The following is a 27379-nucleotide window of genomic DNA, read 5'->3' as shown; positions in this document are numbered from 1 at the left end:
CATCCTTTTTAATCTGGAGTACTTCAAATTCCTTGAATAAATCAAACTACTACACAACCTACAATATCCCCCTTGATCTACCAACATATCTACAATGTTCTCGTAGAAAATTATTTCACTGGCTCTTTGAGAGAAACTGAGTTGAGTGAGTAGTGAGGAATGATTTCAGTAAATGGGAATAATAAAGGAAAGTTATATTTATCGGTGGAGGATATTAGCACTTAAGAAAGGTGAATTTTAGAGAGAAAACAATATCAATTTAGACAAACTGATTTACACTTATGCTGAATCGATTCATATGAATGAAAATGAATCTGGACAAAGTATGAAGATCAGGTCAATTCAGATGAAGATCGAATCGATATGAACTCCAACAAGAGTGATTTAATTCATGCTCCTTGTATCCAATTTTGAGACGATTCAAACTGACTAGAAATTCATTGACTTTAGTGAATCAATTCAGAAAGTGAATTATGACTTTTGAATCGAATAACAACAATTCAAAAATGAATAAAAACTTTATTACTTGAATGAATCAATTCAGAGAGTCAGTTGTTTCTTTTGAATCGATTCATCTTTTAGAAAATTGTTTTTAATGACTTGAAAATGCTCGTATGACCAAATACTATAACAAAGCAAAATTTTAGCAAAAAGATCTTTGAAAAGTATTTTAATAAAGATTTTATGCATGGAAAAAGTTAATGCAATTGAGAATTGATCCTAGACTAGTGGGACATATTGCACTCTAAAACTATCCGAGGAATACACGACTTCACTCAAAATCCAATAAGAGAGAAATACATTACCATTGTCCTTCCTTATTGTTCCCTTTTGTAATTTCTCATGCAAGTTGCCCTCGTCCTTATTCATTGTGAATAAGCATATTCCTATTTTTATTTATGATCGTTTCATTTGGACAGATAGTTTACCGCATTGTACTAAAAACTACTGTAAGAAAAAACGTGGAAATACTTCTTTTAGATTTCATTAATCTTTTTTGCCTTGTTTTAACTACACTCTTTTTGGCATCATAAAGATTTATCTTGGTTTTACTAATAAGATTTAGGCTTAATTAAGCCTTTGGTCCCTTAACTTATTTTTGGATTTAAGTTTGGTCCCCTAACTTTTAAATGTCTCAAATTGGTCCCTTAATTGTACCTCCGTTTACTGAAGTGGTCCCTTCTGTTAGTTTTTGCCAAAAAACGTTAAGTTTGTCCACGTTGGCATTACACGTGTGCATAACGTTAGAATTCTGGAGAGTTAGAGAGAGAATGAAGAAAACGTAGAGAGAGAAGGAGAAGAAAACGTAGAGAGCGAAGTTGAAGATTGAAACTGAAGATTGAAGAAAATCTGAAAACGAAGTTGAAGATCGAACTCGAATCGACATTCCAGGTTTGTTTCTTCGTGTTTTCTTCGTTTTATTCGCGAATAAAATGGTTAAAAATGTAGTTTTTTTTTCTGATTAGGGTTTCGAAACTCTCTCTAGGGTTTTGAAATTTTCAATGAATTTTTTTACTTTTAAAGGTTAATTTCATCTTCTTCTTCGTGAATCTCAAGTTAGAACATGTTCTTCTTCGTGAATCTCAAGTTGTATGTCTGATTAGGGTTTCAAACATTATTGGGGGTTTTAAAAAATTTGAATGAAAAAGGGTTAGAAATGTGTTCTGCATGCATGGATTTGGTGTATATATTGTTTATTCCTTCTTAAAAGTCGAATATTATACTGTTGTTTATTCCTTCAAAAATCTCAAGTTGAATTTTATACTATTGTGTTGTGAGTGGCACTGTCTTTTTCGAATAGTATGTGTGTAAAATTGATTAGGTTTTTTTTCCCTTTGTTCCCTTTGTTATATGGTATAAAACAGATGGACCAGGTATTTGAGTGTGTGGTACATCATGCTGGGGACTTTAGTTGCTTTATGGACCCTGCTTATGTAGGACCAGTAGAAACACTAGATTGTGACCCAGACTTTTTTTGTTATTTTGCTCTGTTATCAACCTTAAAAAGATGTGGTTATGTTAGTCTCAAGTCTCTGTGGTATCATGACCCTGCTATGGAAGATGGGTTTATTCCTTTGAATAATGATAGTGGTTGTAGAAGGATGCAAAGTATTGCACTTGAATATGATAGGGTCCATTTGTATGCTGTCCACCCAATGTCACAACCTGATGTTGTAACCCTTGACCCATTGATAGAATATCCCTGTATGGCCCCACCTGTCCCACATGTTGTCCCACCTGTTGTTAATGAGACAAATGTAGGCCCCAATGGTGTAGGCCCCACTGGTGAAGGTAAAGATGCTGATAGTGGTGTGAGTGGTCCCAACCCTGATGTGAATGGAAAAGGGCCTGAGTTGGACTTAAATGACTTAGGCCCAATGATTGAGGAGGATGATTTGTTTGGTGAGCATGAGAATGGGCCTGGATTGGATGAAGGTGGGCACAATGGATTAGGCAATGAAGAGGGTGATGTGAATGTGGGTTCTGATAGTGAAGATAGTGCCTTGAATGTGTCTCTTAATGACTCAGATGTTGAGGTGTGTGTAGCAGGGGATTTAGATAGTGAGGTAGGTGGGAATTAAGTTAATGACACAACTGCTGGTATAAATGCTAATGTGACTGCTGAAACTGTGAATGTTGATACTATTTTTGGTGAGGGATCTGGTGTAAGAGAGAATGAAGCCACTGTGAATGAAGCAAGTGTTCAAAGTGAAACTGTTGTTGGTGAGGGATCTGGTACTGCTAAGAAGGGGAAGAAGAAGAAGGGGGGATCTGGTAAGAGGAGAGGAAGGGGGAGGCCTAAGAAAAAGAAAACAAATGAAGAGCCTGTTTTTGAAGATGATATAATTGAGAGTATTAGGAGATCTGTTAACAATGAAGGAGAAGTAGGTCAATCTAGTGTTGTGGGGGACAAGGGATTAAGTGATGTGGAAGAACATAACTCTGATGAGCTGGATAGTGGGTCTGATAGTGAAGAAGATGGTGTAGGTAACCTTAAATTCCCAACTTTCAAGATGCCAGTCAGTATGAAAGACTATAAATGGGAGGTAGGTACTTTATTTATGACAAAGGTTACTTTTCAAGATGCTGTTAGAAGTTTTGCTGTTGAGAATTGTAAGGATTTGAAGTTCCTTAAAAGTGATAAGAGGAGAATTAGAGTTGGTTGCAAGGGTGAAGGCTGTGAATGGAAAATGTACTGTGCACATATTCCAGGTGAGGAAACATGGCAGTTGAGGAAAGTTACAGCTGATGATCATACATGTGGTACAGAATTTAGAGTGAGGATGATGAACTCTAAATGGCTAGGTTCTAAACTACGCACAAGAGTAAGAGAGGACAGGGACATAAAGGTTACAACTATTATGGAGAGGGCACAGCTGAAGTGGGGTGTGGGTGTTTGCAGAAGCAAAGCTTATAGGGCAAAGCATTATGCAGTAGAATTTGTTGAAGGTAACTTTAGAGAACAATATACAAGGTTACTTGATTATGGTGGTGAATTACTTAGAGCCAATCCACATTCATCTGTAACCATTACTAGTACCCCTTATATAGGGACTGAGGCTGACCTAGAAAATCCTGAAGCCATATTTTTTCCTCACTTTCAAAGAATGTATGTGTGTTTAAAGGGATGTAGGGATAGTTTCTTCAATTGCAGGCCTATTATTGGTCTTGATGGGTGTTTTCTTAAGACCCCTTATGGTGGAATGTTATGGACTGCAATTGGAATGGATCCTAATGACCAAATACTTCCAATTGCATATGCTGTTGTGGAAGGAGAGACCAAAGAATCATGGATGTGGTTTCTAGAGCTTCTCATAGCTGATTTGGGTGGCACAAGACTATGCAATACTTACACTATAATTAGTGACCAGCAAAAGGTAAAATAATTATTTCTTTTTCATGATTCAAATATAAGTTATTAACTGGATATGCCTTAATTTTAATTGTTGTGTTTTTTCATGTCTTATGTTGAACAGGGACTGTTGCCAGCAATTAATACCTTGCTTCCTCAAGTTGAGCAGAGGTTTTGTGTCAGACACCTCTACAACAACTTTAGGAAGAAATTTCCTGGCAAAAAATTGAAAGAGTTGATGTGGAGGGCTGCAAAGTCAACATACAGAAATGCATTTGAGAGGGAGATGATGGCAATCAAAGCAATTAGTGAGGAAGCATTTAATTATCTGTGTGAGATTGATCCAAGGCATTGGACTAAGGCAATGTTTAAAGGTGATTCAAAATGTGACACACTAGTCAACAACATTTCAGAAGCATTTAATTCTGTAATTGTTGTTCCAAGGTCCAAGCCTGTTGTTTCAATGTTGGAGGATATCAGGGTCTATGTGATGGAGAGGTGGCAGAAGAATAGGGAGAAAATTGCCAAGTATGCTAATGGTGAGGTACTGCCAAATATAAAAAAAAAAAGACTTGAAAAGGAATCTGCTTATGCAAATAACTGGATAGTAAGGTATGATCATTCACTTATTTTATTTATGTTCATCTGCTGAATTATGGAGAATTATGGAGACTTTGCAATTCTCTGTTTGTAATGTACTTAATCTTAATGTAGGCAAGCTGATGATCATGATTTCCAAGTTATACATATTTCAAACACTGGAGACAAATATGTTGTAAACTTGTTGCACAAAGTATGTGATTGCAGGAAATGGTTGTTGACAGGACTTCCATGTTGTCATACCATTGCTTGCATGAAACACAAAAACTATAGGATAGCTGACTATGTGCCAACAATATTCAAAAAAGAGCAGTATGCTGCATGTTATTCCAGCATGATTCATCCTGTCAATGGCCAAGACTTATGGATGAGGACAGAATGCACTGATCTTCAACCACCACCTGTGAAAAGGCAACCTGGTAGACCTGAAAAGAAGAGGAGAATGGATGCAAGTGAGCTGATGAGAGACAACTCACAGATGAAGAGAGCTTCTTATGGAATTAAGTGTAGTAGGTGTAAGCAAACTAGACACAACAAGTCAACATGCCCACTACCTCCACCACCACCTCCACCACCAACAGATCAGACACAATCATCTCACCCACCATCTTCTCAGGCAAACACTACACAGCCTCAGACACACTCACAGTCATCTCAACCAGCTCAACCACCATCTTCTCAGGCACACACTGCACAGGCTCAAACACAGTCACAATCATCTCAACCAGCTCAGACACAGTCATCTCAACCAAAGATTCAGAAGAAAATCAGATCACCTAGGAGGAGAAAGACTATGGACCAAGCACAACCATCTCAGTCACATGCTTCTCAGCAACAATCTTCTCAGCCACAAGCTTCTCAGTCAAAGGCACACCAAGCTCAGACAACAATGAGATCACCAAGAAAAAGAAAGAATGTGTCTGATGTTGCTGCAACTCAACCAACACAAAATAAAGGAAGGAAGGGGTCAAGGAAGGCAGGATCTGCATCTCAGCCTTAGTAATTAAGCACTAGAAGTCTTTTTGAATGTAATATGTGCTATTAAGCACTTTTGAATGTCTTTTTGGTTAACTGGTATTAAGTAGTCTAGTAACTGCTATTAAGCACTTTTGAATGTCTTTTTGGTTAACTGGTATTAAGCACTTTTGAATGTCTTTTTGGTTAACTGGTTAGGCAATGTTTATGCACTTTTTAACTGTTAAGCACTCAGTGCTGTAACATTGCTACTAGCACTTATTAAGCAGATTTTAATTTCTTTTTGATGTATTATGTGCTGTAATGCACTTATGAATTTAATGGAATGATGTGCTATTAAGCACTTTTGAACCTTATAATTTCGACAGCTTATGATACAGCTTATGTTATAGCATTTTGTAACTCAACTTCATTCTAGCATTTATAGCAGTTCATGTTAAAGCATTATATGAACATTATATGCTTAAACTGATCAGAAACAGACTATTACAGCTTGTGTTATAGCATTCTGCAACTCAACATAATTGCTTATGTTATAGCATTATGTAGCAGCTTAAAGCAGAAACAGAAACAGACTACTACAGCTTGTGTTATAGCATTCAAACATTATATTCATTCATCATACTCAACACATTACATTCATCAAACACATTACATTCATTCATAATCAACATAAACATTACATTCATGACAAGACTTTAAAACCACAACATTCATTCATAACAAAACCTAAATACATCATTGTTCCTATTTCAAATAAAATCCATTCAAGATGGATGTGCTTTTGCAAGCTAACATTGTTCCTAAGACCAACACAATCCCAAAGCATACCAATCCAAAAATTATCGCCATTATCAACCACTGCCTTGTTCTTGATAAGTCACTCTTCAACTTGTTTTTCTTCTTCTTCTTCTTCTGTTTTTCCATCTTCAACTTCTGGTTTTCAATCTTCAAATCCCTTTCATCCATACAATAATCTTCATCAACTAACCAAAAGTAACTGCATCCTTTGTCACTCGAATTTCTATAGTTTCTACAACCCCAGAATTTCTTCCCACAATTTGGATTCAATGGATCAGTTACAGTTCGAATGACAGCATTTTCTCCACACCTACAATTTGGTACTGACCTTCTCCTCAAACTAGACCCAACCGAACCAGATGCATATGATGAATCATGAACAGGGACTGTTTTTGTACTGTGGTTTGACATTTTTGGCAGATCTGGACAATGAACAAGAAAGTAGTTGGTGGGAGAAGGAGGAAGAAGAAGAAACACGATGGAGAAGAAGATTGGGTGAGGAAGAACCCTAATTTTCTCACTTCTTTACCCTTTTGTACTGCTGACATGGTTCTCCTTGTAATCAATTGATAGGCCCACGTGTAATGCCAACATGGACAAACTTAACGTTTTTTGGCAAAAACTAACAGAAGGGACCACTTCAGTAAACGGAGGTACAATTAAGGGACCAATTTGAGACATTTAAAAGTCAGGGGACCAAACTTAAATCCAAAAATAAGTTAAGGGACCAAAGGCTTAATTAAGTCTAAGATTTATAACAGGGAACTTGCTTGTATGTGTTCCTTTATCAGACTTTGGTTTAGTCATTTAAAGATGTTTGTTCTCTATTGAGAATTTTAATGATATTTTAGGTGGTTTGGGGTAGGGATTCCAACAAATTTTGAATTCCTCAATACCATAAATATATATTTTTAACTTAAATTCTCAAGACTAGATTTTTCTAGGCATTTTCCTCGCACCATATTCAGGCATCTATTTTATTCATCATTCATTATTGTTATTTCTCTTTTTGGATGTCCTCCTATATATTACAAGAGGCTAAAATATGAATAAATAAAATATACAATATATTTTAGTAAAGAAAATAATGAACAACACTTTCAACAATTAACATTAATTATAATATTATAATTGACTTTTGCATCCCCGAAGTGCTAAACCCCATTTAATTAAAGCTAAAAAAGCATCAAGTTTTATTTATTAAGCGATCAAAAATACTTTTAGATTACAATCAAAGGAGTTAAAATATGGCTCAAGTTATCTTGTTTGTTGGTGCTTTGATCATTTTTCTTTCTCTATTGTTGGTTGAAACAAAAAAAAGTATGGCTTTTTTCACACTATTTTCAAATTTTCTAGTTTATGTTATACTCACTATTTTATCATATTTTATTAATTTTTTTATTTGACAATGCAGCTGATATTCCTTGTGATTCTAGAAATGATTGTCCACAACAGATATTACCTAGATATGTGTTGTGCGTTAATGGTTTATGTAGGATTTATTTTCCATGATGATAAAATTTAAAAATAATCATCTTTCCATAAATCATATAATAATATTTGTACCTTTATTCTGGGATATTAAATTTGAAAATAATTATGTTTCTGAAATTCATATAGAATTCTATTGTTGTTGTAAGGCATAAAGGCCAATTATTTATAAGAACTTGATACTTGTATCGAATACTTATTTATTAAATAAAAGCATTTATTTATCATGTTTATGGTTTTAAAGTAAAAGTCTCTAGAATATCGAGTTATGTTAAATGGAACATTAAGTATAACTTAATCGCGAGACAATAATAAACAGCAAGATACTATTCTTAAAACATTTGTAGTCAAGCTTTAGTGTGAAGAGGGATAACTTTAAAGCTTAGAGACTATTATGTTAGTAGACTGATGATTACATGTCACGGATCATGGATAATGAATTGTCAAATCATCGCACATATATAAATATTAAGGGTAGTATTTATATTGGATTGGCCAACCCTGAGAATGCTACATTACAAGACTCTGATATTTTTCTGTGCCATTACTATGTCAAATCGAATAGCACAAAACACTTAGGGTTTTATCTTTCAAGTTTATATCTTATAAATCCTAAGGAGTCTGTTCATCTGTTCTATTTACACTACCATTGTTAAATCCAGTGTAAGAACAAATTAACTTGTTTACAATTGTGTAACCATTTTAGAAAGTCTCTCACCTGCGTGCTTGAGCAGATAAGTCTCTTGGTGAAACCTTGAGCACTAGAAGTCTCAGTCAGTTGTGATTGAGCAAGGGAGCATATAAAAAAAATACCTTTTTTAGTAAAAATCAAAGAAGGACCATGTCGCATGGGATTTTGACGAAAATTACAAAATAGTTTTTGCCTATTCACTCTATCCAAATTAGGGGAGTTCACAGTGCAGTTTAGTTCGGTTTTGAAGGTAAAGGTCATCCGAACCGTAAGATAAAAAAAACATGTGGTTTGGTTCAGTTGACTTTAAAAGTAAAATCCGAACCAAACCAAACCAATGCGGTTTGCGTTGAATCGGTTGGTGCGAGTCTTTTTTAGATGATATAATTTTTTTCCAACATAAAAATCAAGTTAAAAAACTGAAACACAACATAGACAAGTTAAAAACGGGGACAAAATGTAATCCTATTTTGTAAGAAATACAAAAGACTAAGATTTTATCATTCTCTAAAATTTCAAGTAGCATATTAATACCTTTTTTAGTAAAAATAAAAGAAGGAATCTAACAAGAGAAAAAATATGTCATTTTATAAAAGTTTATATTGAGTTTTTATGAATATTGGTTTAGGTGAAATATGTTTAATTCACATTTTTCTTATGTTGCGGTTCGGTTTAATTTGATTCGGTTGGTAAAATGAAAACCACAAACCAAACCATGCGATTGAGCAAGAAAATGATCTGATTATATCGGAACCAAATTCAATTTTTTGTAGTTTCGGTTTGGGTTGGTTCAGTTTGCGGTTTTTCAATTAGATTGGTTCTGTTTTGAACACCATAACCAAATATATTTTTTTATCTATCTCTCATTAAATGGTGTTTTCCATTTATTTTAAACAAATGAAAAGGATCTTGCCTGTAGTCCTCGTGCAAGCGAGGATTATTCGCGGCATAACAATCACGTGTACGATTAACTACCATGTCACATGGGATTTTGACTAAAATTACAAAGTAGTGTTTGCCTATTCACTCTATCCAAATTAGGGGAGTTCGCGGTGCGGTTTAGTTCGGTTTTGAGGGTAAAAGTCATCCAAACCGTAAGATAAAAAAAACATGTGGTTTGGTTCGGTTGACTTTAAAAGTAAAATCCGAACCAAACCAAACCAATGCGGTTTGGGTTAAATCGGTTGGTGCGGGTTTTTTTTAGGTGATACAATTTTTTTCCAACATAAAAATCAAGTTTAAAAAACTGAAACACAACATAGACAAGTTAAAAACATGGACAAAACGTAATCCTATTTTGTAAGAAATACAAAAGACTAAGATTTTATCATTCTCTAAAATTTCAAGTATCATATAAATACCTATTTTAGTAAAAATCGAGGAAGGAATCTAACAGGAGAAAACATATGTCATTTTATAAAAGTTTATATTGAGTTTTTATGAATATTGGTTTAGGTGAAATATGTTTAATTCATATTTTTCTTATGTTGCGGTTTGATTTGGTTTGATTCGGTTGGTACAATGAAAACCGCAAACCAAACCAAACCATGCGATTGAGCAAGAAAATGATCGGATTACATCAGAACCAAATGCGATTTTTTGAAGTTTGGGTTGGTTCAGTTTGCGCTTTTTCAATTAGATTGATTCGGTTTTGAACACCCAAACCAAATATTTTTTTTATCTATCTCTTATTAAAGGTGTTTTCCATTTATTTTAAACAAATGAACATGCGAGGATTATTCGTGGCATAACAGTCACGTGTACGATTAACTACCATATCACTTGAGATTTTGACGAAAATTACAAAGTAGTTTTTGCCTATTCACTCTATCCAAACTAGGGGAGTTCGCGGTTCGATTTGTTTCGGTTTTGAGGGTAAAAGTCATCCTAACCATAAGATAAAAAACATGTAGTTTGGTTCGGTTGACTTTAAAAGTAAAATCCGAACCAAACCAAACAAATGCGGTTTGGGTTGAATCGGTTGGTGCGGGTTTTTTTTTAGGTGATACAATTTTTTTCCAACATAAAAATCAAGTTAAAAAACTGAAACACGACATAGACAAGTTAAAAACGTGGACAAAATGTAATCCTATTTTGTAAGAAATACAAAAGACTAAGATTTTATCATTCTCTAAAATTTCAAGTAGCATATTAATACCTTTTTTAGTAAAAATAAAAGAAGGAATCTAACAAGAAAAAATATGTCATTTTAAAAAAGTTTATATTGAGTTTTTATGAATATTGGTTTAGGTGAAATATGTTTAATTCACATTTTTCTTATGTTGCGGTTTGGTTTGGTTTGATTCAGTTTGTAATGTTAAAACTGCAAATCAAACCAAACCATGCGATTGAGCAAGAAAATGATCTGATTACATCCGAACCAAATGCGGTTTTTTGTAGTTTCGGTTTGGATTGGTTCAATTTGTGGTTTTTCAATTAGATTGGTTTGGTTTTGAACACCCGAACCAATTTTTTTTTTCTATCTCTCATTAAATGGTGTTTTCCATTTATTTTAAACAAATGAAAAGGATCTTGCATGTAGTCCTCGTGCAAGCGAGGATTATTCATGGCATAACTGTTACGTGACTACCATGTCACATGGGATTTTGACGAAAATTACAAAATAGTTTTTGCCTATTCACCCTATCCAAATGGGAGTTCGCGGTGCGGTTTTGTTCGGTTGTGTGGGTAAAATTCATCCAAACCGTAAGATAAAAAAATATGTGGTTTGGTTCGGTTGACTTTAAAAGTAAAATCCGAACCAAACCAAACAAATGCGGTTTGGGTTGAATCTGTTGGTGCGGGTTTTTTTTAGGTGATACAATATTTTTCTAAGATTAAAATCAAGTTAAAAAACTAAAACACAACAAGACAAGTTAAAAACATGGACAAAACGTAATCCTATTTTGTAAGAAATACAAAAGACTAAGATTTTATCATTCTCTAAAACTTTAAGTAGCATATTAATACCTTTTTAGTAAAAAAATCAAAGAAGGAATCTAACAAGAGAAAAAATATGTCATTTTATAAAAGTTTATATTGAGTTTTTATGAATATTGGTTTAGGTGAAATACGTTTACGTTTAATTCACATTTTTCTTATGTTGTGGCAAGGTTTGGTTTGATTCGGTTGGTAAAGTGAAAACCGCAAACCAAACCAAACCATGCGGTTGAGCAAGAAAATGATCTGATTACATCTGAACAAAATGTGGTTTTTTGCGGTTTCGGTTTGGGTTGGTTCAGTTTGCGGTTTTTCAATTGGATTGGTTCGATTTTGAACATCCCCTGTCGAAACGCATTTGATTTTTTTTTTTTTTACAAGATCGAAACGCATTTGATATTAGTTAGAACTTAGAAGAATAGAGCACAACCAATTTGTCAAAGAAGAAAGAACAGAGCCACCCACCGTTCTGATCTAAACGCAACACAAACAGAAACAAACATGGAGAAAGACAATTCGCGCGAAAGAAAGAGTGAGCCATGCGAGAATATGAAAACTCATGGAACAGAGAAGAAGAAGAAGAAGATGAAGAAGAAGAAGATGGAGGCAAATTGATTTGATTTGATTTGAGGTATGATTTTTGTTTTTTCAATTTTCATTTTTAGGGTTTAGGGTTTTTATTAATCATGTTTGAATATTTCTGATTGGTATTTTTTTTTTTTCTGTTCTTTTGACAAAAAAATTCTATGAGGATGTTTTGTGTTTGATTAATGTTCAGTGAATTTGAGTTATACGTTTGTGGCTGCCTTCATATATTTCAGTTATACTGCCTTAAAAAAAATGAATCAATTATAGAGATGTATTATAAGAGGAGATATTATTATAGTAATCAATGGCAAAATTGGGAAGTGTCGGTTATCGAATCCTAAGTTCATATGAAACAATGATGGTAAAGGTGGGTTAGGCGAAGAAACCTTTTTTATTTACAAAGAGTAGCAGAGAGGAGTGAAGAAAGAAAGGGAGAGGCTGCAACACATGTTTAAGTGCAAATTGGTGTTCATTCAGGTGATGAGGATCATGATGGTTAAGAGGTTCAAGGCATGAATGAGATGTTGTGGCACATGGCTGATCATATATCAGTGGAGACCAAGACTGCAAATGTTTTTAATTTGATCACTTTACAAATTGGTTATTTCAACAAAAAAAATTAAAATGTGTGAAGAATGAACCCAATGTTTTCTAAACGGAGAGATTAGTATTTTGATCACCACATTGTATGTGGTGAATGAGGGATAAAGCAGGATATAGCGGTCATGTAATCCAAAGTTCAGGTCTTAGAAATCGTGTTTGGGCCACACAAAACCGGCTTGTGAAGTGAGGACTGCTCCCACTTATATAAACACATGTTCAGGCCATCTTTCATCCAATGTAGGACTCTTTAACACCCCCTCTCACGCACAACACAATTGGGCTTGGTGCATGGGATATAAATGGTAGGTGGCCCAACAGATCTTGGAGGAGGCTCAGATGCCATCTTAGAAATTGTTGTTGAGCCTATCACAACCCCACAAAATCGGCTTTGAGGTGGGGACTGCTCCCACATATAAACACATGTTTAATAATGATGAGAAAGAAATTCCCCAAATGAATATATACTAACACAAATACAAAGAGAAAAGGAAATATATGACTAAGAGGATTTTGGATTTTTTTTTTAAAAGTTGGGTTTGTATTTTGTGCGAGAGGCAGGACAGTGGTCAAATGAGCGTTTTGGATTGACAATTTGACGGAGGGTAGGGCAGAGAAGATGGGAAGCAGATAGAGGGGAGGAAGAGAGAGGCTACGACACATGGTTAAGACAAAGTGGTGATGATTAAGGCAATGAGGCTAAGAATAGCCTGAGGTCCATGGCTTGATTAAGATTTTGCAACACATAGCTAAGCACAAATTAGTGGAGACTGGAGACCAAGATGGTCATCCATTTACGAAGGAGGGAAAATCAAATTGAACAAAACTTTGATCTGACAATGAGTAATAGATGACAATATTTGTACCTTCGGCAAGTAAAAAAATATCAAAATTAAGAGCCAACGATAATTACAAGATTGTACATCGAAACACTGCGTACATTGTATGTACACTGTCCATCCATAGAAGATATAAATTATAAAGAGTGCCCCACAACAATATCATAATATTTTTTTCCGGAAAAGCAACAAAAAAAATAGAGAAAAAATCACAATTATTTTTTATACGAGAGATTACTTGTCCTTCTAGAAGAGTATTCCTTGCCCAAAAGATACAGTAGGTCTAAATCCTATGCCATTCATATGCTTTCATTTCACCTCACTTTCTAGGGTTTCTTCGGTTATCTTTAGATTCATACTCTCTTTGCTAAAAGGTAATTCCTTTTCCATGCCTATGAATATGTGTGTTCATGGTTTCTGCGTGCAACATCTTGGCTTTATATTTTCTTGATACAAGCATGAATTCCCTTTTCCCTTTTACTTGTCCTTATCTTTTTATTTAGATTTAGCTTGATTTGGTCATCAATGCAAAATTTTCGTTTAAAAAATTGTCTGCGATTGTGATTGTCCCCACGATGTCAAGGTTTACGATTGCATCAGCTGTATTTTTGGTCATCAATGCAAAATTTCCGTTTAAAAAATTGTCTGCGACTGTGATTGTCCCGTCGATGTCAAGGTTTACGGCCGCATCAGCCATATTTGGGTGCCATCTTTTGTTGTATCTACAGTTGCCACCAGGATTTATATCCTTGACGCGTGTGTGTTAAATTGTTTTCCCTTTTATTTTGTTTTTCTAGCTTTGGTTTAGTGTGTTCTCAACAGGCATATATTTTTTAGTTTTATAATGTTCTTCACAGGCGCTATATCTTGATCATGTTTCGGCGGTGGGAAAATTTTGAACTTCTGTTATTTTATATTTTTCAGTGCTTTAATTATGAGAGGGTCTATATTTTTAAGCAATTCATTTCAACTCAATCATTTGCAATTTTCCTTGCATTCCTAAACAATCAATCTATATTCGGTGAAGAGCTAGTAGCTTGAAGAATGTCTCTTCCAAAAGACAAAGTTTGGGAAGATTTTCAGTTTGTGTTTTGATATCACTGTTGTTGGCATTGAGCTTTAGCTGTTCTGCAGTTATTGAATAACCACTTTTGCTTGCAATCAGGATCTGATACTTGGGAATATGTCTAAAGTGAAAACCAACTTGGATTTAATCCAATGGCTCGGTGATGACATGTCAACAAAGGTTTTCTCCTATTTGGATGATCCTCGTGACCTTATTCATGTATCTGTTGTTTCTAAATCTTGGGAAAAAATTGGTAAGCTATTTGAGTTTATTATTTGCAGTTCTAGGATCTTATTATGTGTATCTTTACTTTATTTGGTTAAATGGTTGTTCATTTGGGACGTTTTTGTTTTTACTATATAAGTTTTCAAATTGTAATGGCCTGTAAATTTTATTCCACCTAATGTAAGGGGGTGAGTAGATCAGTGTCCTTTGGCTTTGTTTTACTGTTGAAATGCTAATATTATGAAATCTAAATATTTTGCAGTTATTCAAAATGACCTCTGCAAACGACTTTGCTTGAAAATGTTTCCTGAAATAAACGGTGTTGTTCATAGCATTGAGGTTGACAATGTGATTGAACTTGATGGCAACTTGCTTGAGAGAAATCATAAAATCTATGCGTGTCTGGCGTTTGGCCTCAGTCCTATGAGGAACGACTGCATCTCAAAAAGTCTGTTTGCATCCACCACTAATGACGACTGGGAGGAAAACTTTAAAAATACATTGGAGCCTGGGGATGGAAATGAAGATGGCCCATCATATTGGTCAAGTATAGGGCAAAGCGATCCTTCTATTCCCGAGGCTTTAGTATATAAGCTATGTTCCAATATTTGCCTTGTCTCAGAGATTCATATCCAGCCATATCAAGGTTAGCCCTTTAAATATAGTGATGAATTGTGTATATTAATGTGAACTGAAAAGTAAGTGTTGTTGAGGATCCCAAACTTTTTCTGTAGCTGACAAATAATTTGTGATTCCTGTCAGATTACTTCGAAGATGATTGTCCAATATATTCTGCTAAGGCTGTACGGTTTAGATTGGGCTGTGAGAGACACGACATGGAAGTGGAATCAAACACTGTTGTGCCTGATTCATTGACTTTTAATGAGGATTTCAAATGGACGTACACTTCACCTGTATTTCCCATGTCTCATGTGAGTTGCATTATGATCATATAGGTTGTGCATATTCTCATTTTTATCATTTCAAATGACTAAAAAAATGCTTGAGATTCGTCTCGTGTGTATTTTTTCTGGGTGTCATCCATTTATACATGTAATTTGAATTTTGGGTTGAATTTATTTTCCTATCCGTTCTAAATATCATTATCTAGCTTTTTTTCAATCCTAGAATGAGACTTAACATGTAGTTCTTTTGGATAATGGTAATTGGCTCTGATAGAGCATAGAAAGCCTCTAGGTATCTGCAAAAAATATCCTTGATGGAGAGAGTAAATATCAATTTAGTGTTTGTTTTTCATTTATAAAACATTTAAATTTAAATATTAAACTCAAAGACTAAACCTTAATGTTTATTAGTTCCACACACACCGAACACACAAATAGAGTGGCTCTATGCCATCAAACCCCCGTCAGGACCTGCTTTGGAGGCGTACTTTAGTTGGTTCTTGATGTGCAGCTTAATTGAGATTATCTAAGCCACTGCAGGCTACACCGTTGTTGGGTTCATTTCAGAAGAACACTTGACAATTCAAAAAACAGAGTGTCTAAGTGGTGATTTAAAGCTACATTGCACTCAACCACCATGCCAAGTGGTAGTAGTAATGTGTACCTAAAAAATGCAAGCGGGCGAGGAAGCTGCTACAAATATGCGGGAAAGGGAGCTTTTTCAGGGCGGCCAACCATTTGCTTCCTTGCATAGGGGCCTAAAGAACAATATATAGAAATACGATATCAATAAAAGATGAACAAAGGGAGTAAACAAGGATAGATTGTTAAGATGGAAACCCTTGGAAGCAACGTTTTCAAATCTGTTCCGGTCGCCAACTGTGTCAGAGCACTAGGTCACTGGGACAGTGGTCAGATTAGAGGGTCGCCTTTTAAACAGCATGACCTGGGCTCTGTTGAAAAAATTCTAAAATGTACATGCCGTATAAATTTCATACATATAAAATTTATTTCGTGGCTTAAAAAATTCATTAAAAACACAAATTTAATTATTTCACACTGTTGAAAACTGACGTTTATTTGTATTAAGATTTGTCAGTATCCTGTTCTATATGATTAATAATAGGATAACATTCCTATTTAGGTTACATCTCATGTGTATAAATGTTTGATCACCCCTTTTCAATGTTAATGAGAAATATTTACATTCAAGTCACACTATTAACTATATGTATAATTTCTTATAAACATTTCAAATAACTTGTATTGCACACTTAGCCATTACACTTTTATACATCCTTATACTAGTGTGTTTGATTACCAAGGCTGGACTTGGTATTGTTATTTCAAAAAGCTATATTTGTTGCTGTACCTCATCACTGCATACATGTTACTGCTACTAGTTAGTTATAAGTTTGGTATATGTTAAATAAAACACACACAGGCGAGATTGGCTCAGTGGTAAGTTGCACTGCCTATTACCACGTTGACAGTGTTCAAGACCTCAGCACCAAGATATTTTTATTTATTTTTACATTAAAAAGGTGTGTGCTGCATTAAACCGAATGGTTCGTTAGTTCAAGCAATTTTAGCTGGTCCAACCGAAAATTTATCGGTTCAGTAGCATAACTGATATATCATACTGACCAGACTGTCTATGGGTCTGCTTCCTGGTTAAACCAGTCCGACCATCCGGGTTTTTGTAACACTGTTTCGATGCATATTTTCTTCTCTTTAGATTTTCTTAGTTCTCTCTCTACTGGCTATATAACGATCTCTCTGTAATTACTCAAGATCCGGATTTTATTTAAGGCGGTGAAATCTCATGGTACCAGTTGAATATAAATCTTGGATTTGAAATTTATCCATTTTGAACTGAATTTTTTAGCATAAAGTATTCTATGCCTGTTTATGAAATTTTAAAGGCATTTGTGACATTGTACAGGATGATATGCTGCAAACATTCAAGCTGCCTGAGCCTGTTCTGTTTGGTGGAGATGTTCTGCTAGTGGAGCTGTTAGGTAGAATAAAAGAAAAAGAGGATAGTTTATTCTACATATGGTATGTTTCTCAAATTTTCTCTCTTTCTCTCACATGCTGCACACACCGAATTAATGGAGTTTGGGTCAAAAATTGACCGAAGAGTGAAGACCATTATTGCCAATTTTAATTGGACTTAGAAGTTGCTCACTTTCCTTTTCATCTGTCCGCTATGTCCACTCATGAATCATATCAAGGGTTTTGATTGAAGTTCAACATATTATTTTTGACATTAGTCTTCTAATATAAGAGAAGATAATGTTTTATCAAAATGCCATATTATTGCAGTACATTTTATAATATTTTGCTTCGGCTTTGTGTGACCACTAAATAATGTACAAGACTAAAAGTTGTTATTTGTGTTATATTTTGTGACCCCTAAATACATATTTGTGTTTTACTTTAGTGTGCATCAAAACACACTCAGTATCATATGACACTCTCAGAAGAAAAAACTTGTCATGTTTGCTTATATGTGTTCCAACTCTCATAAATTGGATTACTATGGTGCAGCATCTCTCATGTTCAAGTTGTTGGACGAACAATTTCTCCTGCATTTATTGTGAGGAAGTGTGAACGTGGAAGGTGTAGCTTGAGGTATTTCCCTCACAAGCACCGGGGAGTTTGGTGTCGGTGCCGGTTTATCGGAGGTGGCGGCAGATGGGGTGATTATTAATTACTTTTACAAGGCAGTTTCAAAGAATTAGTATTTTGGAGACATTATTTTGAATGATATTATTGATTTTTGATATGGATTTACTATATCATCAATTACATTTTGAATTTATTTAAATAAAAATTTGATACTGAATGATACCAACTTGTTTTATTTGGTCCTTGTTACTCATCAATATGAACGTGCTAGTGTGTTGTTGCAAAGTCATTATTATTTGCTAAACCTCAAACGCCAATGAGGTTAGGTATAGTATAAAGTACCAGTCTCATAACATGGCCAATCACAATTGTTGTAACTTGTATCTAGTATCCACGTCGTCTTAAATAGAATTGTTTTTGGTAGGACGAGATACTGGTATCCTCCAGAAAAATATTAGTAGCCACCATCTAAATTTGTAAAATAGGCAAGAACTTTAACTTTCTGCAGAACTGTTAAGAATTAGTTTTGTCTAGGGGTGGGCATGTTTCGGTTCAGTTCGGGATGAAAACTAAACTGAACCAAACTGAACTGTTTGCTAAATTTAAAATAATTGAACCGAACTGTTTGCATTTTGAACTGAACCAGACTGTTTCAAATCGAATCAAACTGTTCCGAACTGAACCGAACTGTTAGTATTAGTACCGTTGAAAAAAAAAATATTTAAAAAAACAAATGAAATCGAATTTCAGTTACCAAACTGAACCGAACTGTTTCGAATTGAATTGTTTTGAATTGAACTGAACTGTTTCAGTTTAGTTTCAGAATTGTTAGTAATGATTCAATTTTTTTTTGTTCAGTTCAGTTCGGTTTTTTGGATTTTTTGCTCACCCCTAGTTTTATCAACAAAAACTTATGCTAACGTAAAAAAAATAAAATAAAAAATTATTAGTTAAGCTTTGACTTTCTTTGAGGTATGCTTGAATAATATCATTTGTACATTTTTAAACAATATCATCATTTATATTTGATGACGAGTCTACACTCATAGGGAAGAATTGATGTCTTTAAGTACAAAATAGAGAAGTGATTGGTGTCTTTATGAAATAAAGGTGGGATATATGTCATTTAGACATATTCAAAGAAAGGTGGATGCAATTTAAATAGTGTTTTCTTATACCATTTGAGCGAGTTTTGATTTACCAAAGTTTGAGATTGGAGTGATTTTTCGATGAAGAAATTGTTGAGTTTGAGAGCATTTAGATTTTGAATAGCAGCATCGATGATGGGTTTAGGATCAGAGGAAGCTTTGAGGGAACTGACGGTGTTGCCTTGGATTTCGACGGGGTAGAGTTGTTCTGCTAGGGGTTTGAGGAGGGTTTCTTCCGTGGTGCCCATGGAAAATGCTTTGGTGTGAGTAGTTGTTGGTGTGGAAATGAAAGGGAGTGAAGAAGATAGTTATGATGAAGCTCTTGTCGTGGCTATAATTGGATCTCTCTGACTCAGTGTTGTTAAAACTCACACAAACATGATGCAAGTGCAATTTCCCTTTCCCTATCACACTTAACCGTTAAAAATATGAGTTTTGGTGGGTGGTTTGGGGAAAAAAAATATAAAATAAATTAATTTATAACTAGAACTTTCTTGATTTTAACACTTTAATTTAGTTAATAAATTCTAATTAAAACAATATTAATATAAGATTGATGTCACTTTTCACTTGTAATAGTAGATATAAAAAATATCGGGATGTTTATCTAGAAATCACTTTTAAGATGACAATTTTGCCCATCAACCACATGCTCAACATAGGTAGTTTCCGCATAGAAGATCAACTTATAGCGGGACTTCATGATAGGTCACATGACAAACACAAGATTTAGCCACAAGCACAACTATATTGGAAAGACAAGCAAAGATAATATTTTTTATGTTGGAAAATGAAAAGGGTATTTTTGTATTCTTGATAGTCTATACCCAGGACAAAAAGATATCTCATGATTTTGTGAAAAACAAAAATTTCTATTTTCGTCATGTCCACTACGACATATTTAGTCTAATCTTATGATCATTTTCTAAATCAAACATGATACAATTTTTTTTGTTCAGTCCAATTCCATTATGTTAGCAAACGAAAAATACTCATAACAATATATACATCTTTTAATTGTTTAAAAAAATACATATTATTTAATTAATTTAGCATCACCCCCTCACTCTAAATTGTAGTAAGTAAAAATAATTACTAGTAGAGAAATAAAGGTAAAACGTTTTTGATCTTATAAATATCTCAAATTTTATTTATTGTCCCTATAAAAAAAATTAGTAAGATTTTATCCATATTTTAAGTTAGCTCATGTGAATCCCTCACGTTTTTTAAATGGATTTTTACAAAGATGTTTAGATTTTTATAACAATCTTTTTTCCCGAAATTTAGATTTTTTTTTTAATAAGCTAAATTATCCCATCGAAATTGACATCGAAAGCCTGTTAAAGTTGATATCGAAGAGAATCGAACATAAATCTCTGAGAAAAACACATTTCAAGATCACAAGACAACACCACAAAACCAACCTAAGTGAAATTTTATAATTTTTTTAATAAGATATAAATTTTCAAGTGCTATAAATTTAAAATATTTTGAGGATCAAAATTTTTTAATTATTTTAAGAAAAAATAATTTGTTTTATTTTTTTGACAAGGAAAAATTAAAAATGAAATTTTTAATATTCCCACACGTGCTTCATAAATATTTAGGAGGGAATGAATGACAGTTGACACGAACACCAGTTTTAAATCTCAAACCCACGGTACTGCCCACTTCCATTCAATCAGCTGCTGCTTCTTCTCTCTCTGCCCAAAGGTAAACCCAACGCCATTTCCCATATTTTTAGGGTTTTCTTTTTGCTATGTCATTTCCCATAGTTCTACCTGTAATAATTTAAGAAAATTACATAATTCAATGTAATTATACGTGTCTGACACGATGCGTGTCCGACATCGAGATACACCTAATTTGAAGAGTGTCCATGCTTCATAGCTGGCCGCTCAACTTGTTTAAGCTTAGTGATACGGAGTTAGAGGTCCTGAATTCAAATTCGAAGGACGGAGAAAAAACTAATCTAGCGACTAATTTATGTTTGATAAATTTTTCCATGATCATGTTTCTGGGTCGCCAACTTTTTTAACTTTTCATGTTCCAGTGCTTAGTTGTAAAAGGTTTTTTTTTTTCAACTTTTTTTAACTTTCTTATATGTTCTAGTGCTTTATCTGTAAAAGGGTTTCACCCCTCAAGTTTACGTTTTGATAACAATAACAATATTATTGATGGGTGACATTGAGCCTTTATGTTGTTTTGCAGTTATTAAAAAACAACTTTTGTTCGCTGTCAAACTAGGATGTTTGGGAAGATGTGGTCTAAAGTCAAAACCAAAATGGATTTCATCCAATGTCTTGGACCTGATCTGTCAATTAAGGTTCTCAACTATTTGGATGACCCTTGTGACCTCGTTCGTGTGTCTGCTGTTTCTAGATCTTGGTCCCGATTTGGTAATACATTTGATTTCTAAACTTGCTTTGCTAGTAGTTTATAATGTGAATCTTTTATATGCTTAAGCTTATCTGCTTATTGATTTTGAAATTTTTAATGTATATTATATCAAGTGAATGTTTGGAATAATGGTGAGTTTGACAAAATCACAATAGCACACCGTGATTTTGTTCAAACTTCAAAGTGTAGTTCCGCTTTTGTCAAATTCACCGCTAATCCAAACATGCATTAAATTGGTCGGTTGTGATGTCTTGCTCCTAAAAGTTGAACTTCTTTAATGCTACATTGTCCTGTAAATTTTGAGTCACGGTGTTCATTTTTTCAAGGTTGATATATAACAATAGCTTGATCGATGCTATTTGGCTTTAGTTTGTTGATCAAATAGTAATAATTTGCACTCATAAAATTTTGCAGTTATTGAAAATGGCCTCTGCAAGCAACTTTGCTTCAAAATGTGTCCTGAAATATCTGACGTTGTTCATAGCATTGAGGTGGATGACATGATTGAACCTGTTAGCAACATGCTTGAAGGTTATAGAGATTGGGAGTGTCTTAAAAGAAGTCACAAAGCCTATGCTATCTTGGCTTTTGATCTAACTCCTTATGTGAAAAAGAAAAACTGCATCTTAAAAGCCCTTGCTGCATCCAGCACTAATAACTATCCAGAAGAAAGCATTTTGAATACATTGGAGCCTGGAGATGGAACTGAGAATAGGGCATCATACTGGTTGAGTGAAGGGCAGAGTGCAACCGAGATTCCTGAGACTTTAGTTTACAAGCTATGTTCCAAAATTTGTCTTATCACGGAGATTCATGTGCAACCATTCCAAGGTTAGTCCGTAGATAAATTAATGAATTGTGTATCTTACGGTCTTGTTTAGATTGTCTTTTGTGAGCTTATTTAGTGGCATAAACGTTTGTGAGACTGTTTGAGAGAGTTTAAAGAAACAATGTATGACATGACTATAAACTGTTTTCAACTTATTTCCATAAGCTCTCTATGATAACTTAAGAAAACAACTTATAACTTATTTGAAATTAATTTGACTTTTTTTATCTTTTGTTATAGAAATAGCTTATAGATAAGCATTTATATGATAACCGTTTATGCCTCAAATCCTTACTTGAGTTGGTTATCCAAACAGAGAGCCATATGTTGAGCTGAAAATTAAGTAATATTGAGGATCTTAAACTTTTTCTTTAGCTGACAAAGAATCTATATTTAATTGTCAGCATATTCTGAAGATGGCTCCCCTATATATTCAGTTGAGACTATCCGATTCAGAATTGGCTATCCCCTTATAAAATTAGAGAGTGCTATAGCTCATGGTATGGCTACTAGTAATATGATGGGGGACACTCAATTTGTATGGACATATACTTCACCTAATTATCAAATGCTTCAGGTTAGTTAAATTAAGTAAACACATTTTTGCATTTTCTCTTCCATCCTTCCAAATTACTCAACAAAAAGAAATGGTGAGAGTCATCTAATGTTTTTTTTTTTCGTTTCTGGGTTTCATTCATTTATTTTTTAATTATTGTTTTGGGTAGAAAAAGAGCATGAAATTTTTTTAATTTTGAAAAAGAACAGTGGCACAATTATAATAGGGGGAATATTTGAAGGTAGAAAACGTATTTTTTTTATTGCATGGATGATGGATACTTGATTATAGCAAACATGGATTTTGAAATTTAACCATTTCAAAACTGCAAACGTATTTTTTTATTGCATGGATGATGGATACTTGATTATTGCAAACATGGAATTTGAAATTTATCCATTTCAGAACTGCATGTTTAGCACTCAATGATCTTTCATGTGTATGAAACTTAATGTGCTTGTAACATATTGTACAGCAAAACCGGTTGCAAGAATTCAAGCTACCTGAACCTGCTCTTTGCATTGGAGGTGTGCTGCTAATGGAGCTGGATGGAAGAGTTCAAAGACGAGGACTCTGCTACTACATAGGGTTTGTTTCTCATACTCTCTCACATGCACACACTGAATTAATGTAGTTTGATCATTGTTAATATTTAAAATGAACTTGTGCTCTCATGACATCTATGTCCATTCATGAGTCCTTTTAAGGGTTTTGGTAGAAGATGACAGCTAATATAATAAAAGATGATATCAAACTGTCATACTTTTCATGTTAACAATTTATCACGCTGCTCTCTTAAAGGGATGAAGAACCTTAGCTGTACTCATGGGCTCAGTTCAATGATAAAACTTTTATCTTCTAACCAAGACGGTGTTCAAATCTTTTAGGGGATGGTTTTAAAATGACCATTAATATCACTTTAGTTAATAGTAATAAGTTTTTGATGAAGAACATAGCTTCATTTTTGTTTGTTCTTTTTGACACTTCCAGAACAAAACAAAAAATGTTGTATATCTGCTTACATGTCTTGCAACTATGACAAATTTAATTACTATGGTGCAGCGTCTCTCATGTTCAAGTAGTTGGATTGCCGATTTCACCAGAGTTTGATGTTAAAATTTGCCATCCATCAGGAAAGTATACCCTGAAATACTGCCCTGAGAACTGCATATATTCAGCAAGAAGTGACTCCAGCAATCGTTCATGCCTGTGGTCATTAACCTCAAGTATAACGCGGCGGGATGTGATGCTTTGGATGCACTGCTTGGTTTTGGTTTTGGGGCTGTTGTTGATTAAGAAACTAAAGGAATCAGGTGCCTCAATTCCGAGTTGACATTTGGAACGTTATGTACTTGTGAGCTAGATTTAGTAGATAAGAAGTCACCTAAAGTTTGTGCCGAGCCAACAATCTCTATGACTCTATCCTATGTTTTGCACAAGTATTAAGGGGTAGTTGCATGTAGTATTGACTTGTTGATAAGTTATCATTGAGATAAGATTGTTGTAACCATTTCTGATAGATTGAAACTGATAACTATTGTGCTAATGTTAAGTATGTGAAACTTCCAGTGATAGTTGCATTGATGCAGACAATTATGAGTTGACAGCACTTTTAAATTAAATTACATGCATCTTTTCAGCAAAATACATTACAATTTCATCTCTTCAATATTTTATGGTGGGTATTATTAGATCGCTGTCAATCTGCCGCCAAAGAAAATGATTAACAAAACTTATTAAATGCTTCGCATTGTTTTAGAGTCACATTCACTCACATTTTTTGTCCAGAAGATTGTATGTTCATACAATATCCTTACTGCAACCTAGTTTCTCTGATTGTGTCTTTTTGAAACATTTGTTAAAGTTGAAACTGTTGATACTTTATGCTTTCTTTTAATATAAAGATATATTCATGGTTTGTATTATCATCCATGATTGTTTGTTTTGTTACACATTGTGATTTAGTGAAAAAAAAATATTACCTATAATGTTTTGTAATATTTTGAGAATGACTTCATCCCCTCTTGTGACTGAATTTTAATTGAAATTAAAGATATAAAGTGTCAAAATAGTGAAGCATAAATTAATAATGTTTCCATTGAAACCCAATCACTTACACCATTCTTTACCCATCACACCCGGGGGGGGGGGGGGGGACCCACGTGTTAGCCGGGTTGTTCAAATGAACCTCTCATCTCTGTAAATTTACACTAAAAATCTGTATTTTATCGACCTTGAATACTCTGAGATTTGAATGTTGAACCCTTTTTGCACCCTTGCTGTCTAATCTCTCCTAATTTGTTGCACGCTATGACACTCTCTCTTATATTAAAATTGCAATTGCAGTGCAGAACTCTCTCTCCTGTCCAATCGTAGTCATGCTTCTCTCAAATTTTTTACTGATTTGCTATTAAAGACATTTAAAGTTGTTGCAATAACAATAAATTTATTTACGTTGTTTAGAAATCGAAATCAAATATAGTTTATATACAATAATCATATTCCTCAACCTAATGAGCACTTTTTATAAAGGGCAAAACCGTAAAGGATCGGTAAACTATCTAAAACAGACAATACACAATGTGACGTACTTAATGGTGGATCGAAACAAAAATAATTTGAACGCCCTGAACCACTCGGGTCCTGGCAACGCCACTAACCACACCATCACTTAACAATCCATATTTTTTTGTTATTACTTTAAACCAGAAGCAATTCTTTTCCACCCTCAATCCAATTTTTATTTTTCAACACTTTGTAGTTTTGTCTGTATACCAAATGGCAAATATCCTAAAAAATCACAAATAACTTAAGGTCCTATGTTCGAACTCGATGAAAATAAGTAACTTAACAATGTCAACATTGTCAATTGAGGTAGGAATTAATGTTTTGTCTTCATATGTGATGAAAATGGGAATAAAATCAACAAAAGAGAGCTAAAATATTTCAGCTGTATTACATCCGAAAAGTTCGTATCATTATGTTCTTGTATTTGTTATTCACTAGACTAGTTGTTGAGGAGTTTTGTAAAAAGAATTGAGTAGAGGAAGCCTTTTGAGGCTGTGGAGAATAGTTTTGTTCAAATGAACCTCTCATCTCTGTAAATTTACACTAAAAATCTGTATTTTATCGACCTTGAATACTCTGAGATTTGAATGTTGAACCCTTTTTGCACCCTTGCTGTCTAATCTCTCCTAATTTGTTGCACGCTATGACACTCTCTCTTATATTAAAATTGCAATTGCAGTGCAGAACTCTCTCTCCTGTCCAATCGTAGTCATGCTTCTCTCAAATTTTTTACTGATTTGCTATTAAAGACATTTAAAGTTGTTGCAATAACAATAAATTTATTTACGTTGTTTAGAAATCGAAATCAAATATAGTTTATATACAATAATCATATTCCTCAACCTAATGAGCACTTTTTATAAAGGGCAAAACCGTAAAGGATCGGTAAACTATCTAAAACAGACAATACACAATGTGACGTACTTAATGGTGGATCGAAACAAAAATAATTTGAACGCCCTGAACCACTCGGGTCCTGGCAACGCCACTAACCACACCATCACTTAACAATCCATATTTTTTTGTTATTACTTTAAACCAGAAGCAATTCTTTTCCACCCTCGATCCAATTTTTATTTTTCAACACTTTGTAGTTTTGTCTGTATACCAAATGGCAAATATCCTAAAAAATCACAAATAACTTAAGGTCCTATGTTCGAACTCGATGAAAATAAGTAACTTAACAATGTCAACATTGTCAATTGAGGTAGGAATCAATGTTTTGTCTTCATATGTGATGAAAATGGGAATAAAATCAACAAAAGAGAGCTAAAATATTTCAGCTGTATTACATCCGAAAAGTTCGTATCATTATGTTCTTGTATTTGTTATTCACTAGACTAGTTGTTGAGGAGTTTTGTAAAAAGAATTGAGTAGAGGAAGCCTTTTGAGGCTGTGGAGAATAGTTTTGTTCAAATGAACCTCTCATCTTTGTAAATTTACACTAAAAATCTGTATTTTATCGACCTTGAATACTCTGAGATTTGAATGTTGAACCCTTTTTGCACCCTTGCTGTCTAATCTCTCCTAATTTGTTGCACGCTATGACACTCTCTCTTATATTAAAATTGCAATTGCAGTGCAGAACTCTCTCTCCTGTCCAATCGTAGTCATGCTTCTCTCAAATTTTTTACTGATTTGCTATTAAAGACATTTAAAGTTGTTGCAAT

The 27379-nt window shown here is 34.1% G+C and overlaps 3 protein-coding genes, 1 long non-coding RNA gene and 1 pseudogene across 6 annotated transcripts in view; 4 read left to right on the top strand and 1 right to left on the bottom strand.

The window, feature by feature from the left end:
* The window catches only part of LOC146916303 (uncharacterized), an 89884-nt gene that overhangs the window by 12709 nt on the left and 49796 nt on the right, over nt 1-27379 (bottom strand). The gene's annotated exons all lie outside the window — the stretch shown is intronic.
* Nucleotides 1866-5522, top strand: LOC146916309 (uncharacterized; annotated as a pseudogene).
* Nucleotides 7398-7947, top strand: LOC146916308 (uncharacterized). The gene is made up of 2 exons (XR_015014987.1): nt 7398-7549; nt 7644-7947. It is a non-coding gene; the product is annotated as an uncharacterized LOC146916308 (long non-coding RNA).
* Nucleotides 11777-18441, top strand: LOC146916307 (F-box protein At4g00755-like). 2 transcript variants are annotated; one of them, XM_085718444.1, is made up of 6 exons: nt 11777-11982; nt 14544-14697; nt 14932-15315; nt 15432-15601; nt 17520-17635; nt 18128-18441. In XM_085718444.1, exons 2-6 carry the CDS (start codon nt 14562-14564, stop codon nt 18288-18290), a joined length of 969 nt encoding a protein of 322 aa, XP_085574570.1. In that variant the 5' UTR covers nt 11777-11982; nt 14544-14561; the 3' UTR covers nt 18291-18441. The 2 variants fall into 2 exon arrangements, with proteins under 2 accessions (XP_085574570.1, XP_085574571.1); XM_085718445.1 differs by having other exon boundaries at nt 13101-14697.
* On the top strand, nt 21032-24786 carry LOC146916306 (F-box protein At4g00755-like). 2 transcript variants are annotated; one of them, XM_085718441.1, is made up of 6 exons: nt 21032-21069; nt 21568-21755; nt 22171-22587; nt 22990-23162; nt 23617-23729; nt 24204-24786. In XM_085718441.1, the coding sequence occupies exons 2-6, from the start codon at nt 21605-21607 to the stop codon at nt 24472-24474; spliced, it is 1125 nt and encodes a 374-aa protein (XP_085574567.1). In that variant the 5' UTR covers nt 21032-21069; nt 21568-21604; the 3' UTR covers nt 24475-24786. The 2 variants fall into 2 exon arrangements, with proteins under 2 accessions (XP_085574567.1, XP_085574569.1); XM_085718443.1 differs by having other exon boundaries at nt 21032-21425.

This window comes from Medicago sativa, chromosome 6, assembly GCF_051527215.1.
Source record: "Medicago sativa cultivar Bolivia chromosome 6, Bolivia_mono, whole genome shotgun sequence".
Lineage (NCBI taxonomy): Eukaryota > Viridiplantae > Streptophyta > Magnoliopsida > Fabales > Fabaceae > Medicago > Medicago sativa.
The sequence above is the reverse complement of the archived record's forward strand: the minus strand, read 5'-3'. Positions and strand labels throughout refer to the sequence as shown.